Source organism: Fundulus heteroclitus, chromosome 14, assembly GCF_011125445.2.
Source record: "Fundulus heteroclitus isolate FHET01 chromosome 14, MU-UCD_Fhet_4.1, whole genome shotgun sequence".
Lineage (NCBI taxonomy): Eukaryota > Metazoa > Chordata > Actinopteri > Cyprinodontiformes > Fundulidae > Fundulus > Fundulus heteroclitus.
This window is the reverse complement of record NC_046374.1, coordinates 18,386,428-18,395,064: the sequence shown is the minus strand read 5'-3', so window position 1 is coordinate 18,395,064 and position 8,637 is coordinate 18,386,428. Positions and strand designations below refer to the sequence as shown.

The following is an 8,637-nucleotide window of genomic DNA, read 5'->3' as shown; positions in this document are numbered from 1 at the left end:
AGAAAGTTTCTCCACATATGTGCAGTTATGTTGCTTGACTTATTTTGTAATTGTAAATAAAATCTCCTTTTTTTGGGTGTGAACATTGAAATCAGCATTCCTGTCCACAATCCAACCTTGTAGCTCTTTAGGGCACAGCTTTTTCCTCTCAGGAATGCAAATACAATGTAGGGCCCCGTTGTCCAGAGACGTGAGCTGAATGACAATATCATTAGGGACAATACGGGTAATGTTTCTGTTTTTTCTGGCATGCTTAATCTCATTTAACTGCATATCTAATGGCCCTTCCACCAAAGGCATAACAAAAAAAGTTGTCACTGTGCAGTGGATGCTTGGAGGTTGTTTATTAGACTCTGCATGGACTCATTTGTTGTCTCACCTTTGAACAACAGTCGCCAATACGCCAATACTGGAGAATACCAACATATATCTTCACAAATGAGCATCTCAAAGTTTCTTTTCAGTGTGGTTCTTTTAAAAAAGAGCTTAGAACGTAAGTATATGAACACAATTGACCAAAAGTGTTTGAGCAGATTAGTGAAAAAACTTATTTTGACCATACGACAGATGGGAAAGAGCTTATTTTAAATGGTGTTTTACCTACAGTCATTCACTTGACTGCAGTTAAGAGAAATATCTGACAGCACACTGTTCAATTCATTATCTGCAAACCTAACAATCCACCTAAACAGACAGACAGCCAGGCAAGGAGAGCATTAATCAGAAGACATCTTGATCCCATGCCGGAGCAACTTCGGTTGGCTACTTTTGGTGCCGTTAGTCTTGCTCGCTACATATCTGGCCTTTTTGGATGAGTGGCAAGATTGCTGAATTGGCGAAAGAATACCAAAAACAATTGGCTTCTTTTGTTTGCAACAAGACACAAGTGGTCTCAGATAAGACTAGAATTGAGCCTTGTGACCAACATGCAAAGGCATTTTCACAGGCAAGCACCCTCTGAACAAACCATCCGCACATCCAAACATGGTGGGGAGAGCATCACCGGCACCCTAAATACACAGCTAGAGCTCCAATCGAATGGTTTAGATCAGGCATATCCAACTCCGGTCCTGGAGGGCCTGGAGTAACTCCATACCGGAGTCCTGCATGTTTTAGATCGGTCACTGCGCCAACACATCTGATTCAAATTAATGATTTACCTTCTTGGTCTCTTAGCAAGGTCTGCAGAGGTTTACTAATCAAGCACTCGTTAGGAATCGCCCAGAACCCCGGCCCTGGAGGACGGACTTTGGATACCACTGGTTTAGATCCAAACATATTTAAGGCTCAGAATGGCCCAGTCAAAATTCAGACTCTGATCTAATTGAGAATCTGTTGCAAGACTTGAACTTTGATTTTCCCAGATGCTCTCCGTCCACTCTGACTCAGTTTCAACTATTCTGCAAGCTAGGATGGACAAGATTTTCCACCTGCAGGTGTGAAACACCGCCATAGACATACTGCTAAAGACTTGGTGCTGTATATTAAATCAGGAGGCCCGGATGCATTTTGCAGTTCACACTTTTTTTTTTTTTAGATTTCTAACATTTGCCATTTCCCTGCAACGTACTCTACTTGTCGTTGGCCTATCACATAAAACCCCAGTAAGACATCAATGGTTGCTGTTGTTTCTGTATGTAGCAAAATGTGAAAAAGGAAGCATCGCAGTTTAAATCATTTTACTGTATACGATACAAAATCCCTTTAAATGCATGCAAAGTTGACGCGGAACCCCAGAGTAAGTCAAGAAGCTTTACTCAAAAAGGTTTTGAAGAATAAATAAGCATTGGTGTTTAAAGTGCAAAGAGCGTAACACAGACAACAAAACGCCAAGACCAGTAACTCAGGCCAATGTCAAAGTTGTCTGCTAACAGCTTTCCATACCCAAACAGCCAGACTGGGACACCTCTCACTGTCTTGCTATCTAATTAATCTAAATAAATAGAAACCTTCCAGCATCGTCCACTATATAATGTCTTTTTTGTGCCACTATAACAGCAGAGAATCTCAGGCTGTCACTATCAATCAGTCATTTTCATGCATGGCACAAACTCAGCGGACAAAGAAAAAGCCTGAATGAGGGACAGAGAGGGGCTCAGCTGAGTGACTGCCACTGGCAGCCATACAAACAGCTCACGCTTTTGTCTTCGCGCTGCAGAACAGTGTGACAGTGTTCAGCCGTGCCAGATTCACAGAGGGGAGGTGCCCTCCGCTCATTTATGAGCCTGTCCTCGAGGTCGCGCAGCAATCACCCTACGTTTGAATGGCCACATCAGCAGACAGATAATCAGCGAGATAAAGGACGGCATCTTCCATGCCAGCTCGGCGAGGGTGAGGGCGGAGGGTGTGGACTGACAGCGAGTGGGTATAAATGAGGGCCAGCGGGCATTCCCAGTCTCACGGTTGTTCCCAGTGCCTTGTAACGGACAGAGAAGCTCGCAGCCATGGCGTTCAATGGAACCTGGAAGGTTGACCGCAATGAGAACTACGACAAGTTCATGGAGCAGCTGGGTGAGATGGCCTTTCTGGTTACATAACTCCACTGTTTATGTCTCAACAGCGTGACCTGTGCGAAGGAAAACATTATGAGACGCACCAAAGGTGTTATCGATCGAGTTCTTTGAACTTAAAAGACGTATTTCTTCCCCTGCATTTTTGCCAATCCTGCAACACCCCTGTACCAGGTGTCAACGTTGTAAAACGCAAGCTGGGCGAGCACGACAACCTGAAGATCACCATCGAGCAGAACGGGGACAAGTTTCACATCAAAGAGTCCAGCACGTTCCGCACCAAAGAGATCGACTTTACGCTCGGGGTGCAGTTTGACTACACCATGGCCGACGGCACCGATCTTACGGTGAGTGAGGCCAGCGAGTGGCTTGAACTCAACAGAACTACCAGAATAAGGGGAAAAAAAACGATTTTAGAGGCTTGAAATTAATCTCTTTTTCATTTATTTATTTATTTTTTTACCAGGGTACATGGGTGATGGAAGGTGAAACGCTGAAAGGTACTTTCAACAGGAAAGACAACAACAAGGTCCTGACCACCACAAGAGCTCTGGTGGGAGGAGAGCTTGTGCAGGTCAGTGCGACTCATTGATCCCAGGTGAAAGAAGCCTGAAGTCTGCAGGGGCCCTCATAAATTCTGGATTATTTTATTGTTATTACTAAATAGACCTTTAAATTTCACATTTGCAGGGGATTCACCAAAGGGGGCAATCACACCCTTAAGCCCTTAATCCTTAAGGGATTTGCTGCCACCTGTTGGCCACACAGTGCCACATGCATAGAATAATTTTTAATTCAAGTATTGATTTATTTATGATTCTGTCATCTGTTTGTACTTTCTAACAAGACTAGACCTCAGTAACCGCTGTCCTGCATGTTTAAGGATTTTCCTTCTGCCACACACTTTAATTGAATAAATGGGTCATAAACAAATTCGGCAGCACCCAATGGCATGCCGAGGAGATAATGCAGTCATTTGATTAGTGCGCTGGGGCAGGGACCTATCCTAAACGTCAAAGACGGTGGTCCTTGAAGCGAAGGGTTAACAAACAGTGCTTTATACTGCATTTTTTAAATGTCCACCCATCCCCCCTGGTAGCACAGATTATCAGTAGCCCCACCACCACCTGACCAACTCCTAAAAACTTTCTAGATGCTCCCATGCTTATTTGTAGTCAGGTTCACCAGGAAACAGCTTACTTTTTAATTAGCTGCGGTGTTTAGTGCATTTTAAAGAATTTGAATTGAACATTTTCAAATGCTATTTTACCGTTACAAGTATTTAAAAAGGTTGTACAAAAGGAAGTCTTCGCAGTTTGCCCCAGTGTCGCTTTTGTAGTTTAATCATTTCTGCTGCTTGTGTTTGTACTTGGATCACAGTTCCTGAACAGTTTAGCGCTGTAAAAAATATATCTTACTCAAAAGCTCAGCCAATCAAACTTAGCCTCACATTGTTGACTCTGCAGAGTTTGCATTGAAGTGTAGTACATTAGACACACCCTCAGTACCACATAACTATCTCCCTTATTTGCGTGCAGCCTTTAGTCTGAGCACCCGACTGCTGTTTGTTTGGTAGGTAGTAGGTTTAACAAGTGCAGTTAACAGTAGATTTATGAAATTTATTGCTAGCTTGGTGTCTCGCTCAACAGATGTTGCAATAAAGGCACCAGGACTAGAATGAACAATTTAAATATATTTATGCAGGGTGGCTGATGGGCCCCCAAATAAAAATTTCTCTTGGGCCCCTTACAATCTTGGACTGGCTCTGCTCATGTCTTAATTCATTATTTTTTCAATAAATATCTCCATTTATCTTTATCTTTTTTTTATTATTATGTTCTGCAGAGTTACAGCTATGACGGAGTGGAAGCAAAGAGGATTTTCAAGAAGCAGTAACCTGGATCCTGCTGCTTATATTTTTATATAACTGACACAACATGCTGTATTTTTTTTTTCTTTCTAAACAGTAGAAAGCAGACAACTGTGTAAGGTGTATGCTCAATAAATTTATTACATGTACCAGAGAATGTTTTTATACATATGTATCAATGCCTTTGGGGATGAATAATTATAATGGTGCTGTACTGCCAAAAAATTTAGTTAAACAATAAAAGGAAAAATGTCGCCCCCTAATGGAGAACCGGTGACCTTGTCAGACACATCCTGGACTCTCTGTGAGTTACCCGGGTTACCGGCTCTCTGGCTGGGTCGGGGAGGGGGGGGGGGGGGTTTCCTGTCTGAATAAAGGCAGTTAAAAGAGCTGATCAATCTGCAGTGTCCTTTTTATAGTGTCAAGACAACCAACAATACAAATACATGTTTCCAGCTCAGTTGAAGCTACCACGTGTAGCAAGTTTAGAAATGTTCCTTAAATGAAAGAAACAGGAAGGAGAGAGATTTTACAAGCAGGTCAAAGCCCAGAGAAGAACTGAAAGATTTTGACAAAAAGGAACAAGACTGACTGATTTTTGTACATAGTTCAGGAGGAGCTGGTAATCATGGCCTCATTCTTTTTGGTGTTTAAAACAAGGTAATCGCTGGAAAGCCAATCACTAATCTTGGATAAACAGCGGGCTAAGGTGGACACCCTTTTCTCTAAAACATGATTAGGACACAATCATGTTGATAGCTTGGAAAATCCTAGCAAGGATTCATGTTTTTTGTTGTTTAAAACAACCTAAGCAGCTTGTATCCATCCATTTTCTAACACGCCTATCCCTTGCGGGGTCGTGAGGGCTGCTAGTGCCTATCTTCAGCTGTCCAGGTTGTATTGATGTCTAAGAAATCTATCTATTATCAGTCATTTTGCAACAGGACTGTTGAATAAAACAACACCCGTGCCTCTTATTGCCGCATGCAATGTCATTTTTACCCTAGAAAATATTCCTTTACTTCTCACAAACATGCTGTCAACTGATTTTACAGGCTATCTCCTATCACAGGGAATTTCCTGCTGATCAAACGTTGGCGGATTTTCAAAAATTACAAATGTCAACGGGCTCCGAATGGGTTCGGCATCATTGAGATAAAAAGGGAGATAAAAACCGGTGGTTAGTGATCGTAAAGCCGTCGTGTTTGCAAAACCACGAGGCAGATAAGATACGGTTTATCCAACTCAGCTCAGATACTGTTAAACAGCCTTTAAAAGATCAGCCATTGTATTCAGGGGGAAATGGGCCCATTGGCTGCAATGTTTGCCTCGTTACCAGTTTGAGTTAATCCTCGTGGATCGGGTCACAGAGGAGTGACCTGAACTGTTTCCCCCATGTCAATTACCGATGGCCGTCTGTTATTACTACCGAGCACAAAGATCATATCTTCATAATTACATCCCACACTTTTTATCTTTACGATAGGGAGGATGGGGAACTAATATTGCATTGTTACGGCTCTCCAGAGTGTGATTGGAGGTGACTCACGCGGTATGCGGCAGAATGACTGCGGTGTGATGCTGTGGAGCCTTCCTCTGCTGTCATGTGTTTGCCTCTAAGGGAAGAGTGCTCTTTTTTTAGAAGGGAGGGCTTATCACATGTTCTTTCTGTGGCTAAAAAGTCCATTATGTGTTGGTCATTAAAAAAAGGGGGGGGGGGTAAATTAATCAACAAGTATTACTGACCACAAGAGGGCAGCCTGAGCTCTTTTTACACCTTGCTTCAGTTTGGCTGACAACAGTTCAGGCTGTTCAGTTTGAGGTTGCTTTGCCCAGCGATCAGAAAATGCAAAGAGCTTTATTAGCTTGAGACCGACCTTTTAAGAAACCTCCATCTTGACTTTATGTTTTCATTTCAAGGCCATTCCGTCGCAAGCAGAGAGAGCTGAAATTGCTCGGTCGATCTAACTCGCTTCTTGGTTTGTGTAGAAGAGGAGCAGATGTGTTTGAAATTGTGTCCGTCTTGTGTTGCAAAGGTTGCACAGAAAACACTGCGCCCAGCATCACTGTGATGTCTCAAGGTCATCAAAAACTTCAGAGCGTGGCCGGCGTCTCCTCACAAGGACCGTGCGACAGAATCACGTTGCCACCAGTGCAGAGCTTGGTCAACGTTAGCAGCATGTGGGTATGAAGGAATCTAAGCAGAGGACCCCCCCCCCCCCCCCCCCCCCGCCCCTCTCTATGACAGGTAGGGCAGCAAAGATGCTGCGTGTGGTGCAGAAAAACGTATTGGGGTCCATGTCCAGTGTGCCAAAGGGATCTGCAGAACTTAGAAAGGAGAGATTTGAGCACAATCAGTGCTGATTTTACCCCAGAAATCTGATCTTTGACTATGAAGCCTTTAAAATGCTTTGGAAAACCTTAGCACAGCTAAGAATATAATAAATAAATCAGTAAATAACATTTTTGAAAACAAAACAAAAAATCAACAATAACAACATCTGTTGACACTTCTGACCATGGCTGGAACATCTGTCTGGCTATTCCAAAAGAGTAAAAAACAAAGCAACTGGACTTGTTTTCCGTAGTCCAGTTGCTTTGTTTTTTTACTCTTTTTGGAATGTTCATGACCTGGATGACTGAGAATCTTCACCAGCATCTGTCTGGCTAATTTTGCATGGGCTGAAAATGAAGTGTCGGGCTTTGCAGATGTTAAACCAGGCGAGGAACAGCTTTGGTTGAGGGTTGCATGATGACACGGACGGATGGTGGTTAAACTGATGGTTAAACTGGGGTGTGAATCCCAGCAAGGCCTTTTTCTTTCTAGTAAGTTTAGCCTGTTCTCGGTTTCCTTCCCCCATCTAAAACACATCAGGTTAGTTGGTCTCTCTAAATGGCCTTTAGATATAAGTCTGTGTATCCAGGGTTATCTGATATGTTTCTCCATGTCACTCTGTAATAAAGTCATAGCCTGTTCATGTTCATTTTGAGTTTTATGGGGGACAGCTAATAAAAAGCCAAACATGAGTTTTTCAGAGAATTTCAGTATTGCAAAAAGAAATGTTGGCCTCTTAAAATATAGCGTACTGGTCAACACTTAGTCAATCACATCTTTATTAATTACTCCATCAGTTACTGCATTGATAAGGCGTGGCATGGAGGAGATCCACAGCCTTCTGCTCATCATCATCATCATCATCATCATCATCATCATCTTCTTCTTCTCTTTTCTAAGGAGGTTACTCCTGATTGCATTGGTCATACCAAAATGTTTCTGTATTAAAAAGTGTTTTTCATTGTGCTTATGTAATATGCAATTTTAATGAGAAGCTTAGTATTGGGTGTTGTTAATGATCTGTAATGAACAAATCCACACGAATTTAAGTTTTTAAACCGAATTAGTGAAATAAACGTACACTTCACTGTGCCTGTGCAAATTCTCAGTTATACGGGTGTGGTAGGAAAATCAAACAATAACTGACTTCCCAGACTTACTGAATAAGGAAATGGTCAAGTTCCTTCTGAAGACGTTTCAACACCTATCCAGGAGTCTTTGTCAGTTCTGGTAACTCGCACTTGAGCAACCTGCAGTGGGTGCGCTGCTGTTTTTAAGGACATGGAGGCCCATCTTCCTAAGTAGCCTCAATGTCCTTTAAAAACTGCAGAAACAAAAGTGTGGCTGCCTCCGATTTAAGCCTGCTGTTATATTTCACTAATTTGTCAACATCATCTGACTACATCTGACAACTGACAGTCTCCAAAAGTATGATTATCCAAATGTCCAGCATCGATCCGTCACAGCTCCGGCCATGTCTCATGGAGGGTAAAAAAGCCTGCCACATGCCGAGCCAACCGGGCAGGGACAGGGAGTGGTTTGAACAATAAAGGGAGGCGCTAACAGTTTGTGGACTCCCTTTGTAAAAGAAAATGGGATATTTAATTTGTCAAAATGATTGAAAAGCCAAATATCCTAAAATGGTGGTGCGGTTTCACCACCCACAATGCTTTTCTCATCGCAGTAATTAAATGCATGTTTCATCCAGCTCTGATTAATGTTGCACAGTGCAGACAGAGGCTGTAGTGCCCCAGTGTGACCATTGGGTGGCGCTGCTAGACTCCTGACTTTCTGTTTAAAAGGAACTGTTGGTAAATGATGTCATTCTGAGTCAAACTATCATATGACACACACACACACACACACACACACACACACACACACACACACATCCATGTTTTGAATACTTACTGAGGACATTG

General features: G+C 42.6%; 1 protein-coding gene across 1 annotated transcript; it reads left to right on the top strand.

The window, feature by feature from the left end:
* Positions 1-2,340: 2,340 nt before the first annotated feature.
* LOC105936236 (fatty acid-binding protein, intestinal) lies at positions 2,341-4,671 on the top strand. The gene is made up of 4 exons (XM_036146470.1): positions 2,341-2,511; positions 2,685-2,857; positions 2,977-3,084; positions 4,356-4,671. Exons 1-4 carry the CDS (start codon positions 2,445-2,447, stop codon positions 4,404-4,406), a joined length of 399 nt encoding a protein of 132 aa, XP_036002363.1. The 5' UTR covers positions 2,341-2,444; the 3' UTR covers positions 4,407-4,671.
* The last annotated feature ends 3,966 nt before the right edge of the window (positions 4,672-8,637 follow it).

Bases quoted from the DNA above. Each gene is read 5' to 3' on its own strand.
- LOC105936236 (XM_036146470.1), top strand. From the start codon at position 2,445: ATGGCGTTCAATGGAACCTGGAAGGTTGACCGCAATGAGAACTACGAC. The intron at 2,858-2,976 runs GTGAGTGAGGCC...TTTTTTTACCAG, and splicing joins CCGACGGCACCGATCTTACG to GGTACATGGGTGATGGAAGG. The intron at 3,085-4,355 runs GTCAGTGCGACT...TATGTTCTGCAG, and splicing joins TGGGAGGAGAGCTTGTGCAG to AGTTACAGCTATGACGGAGT.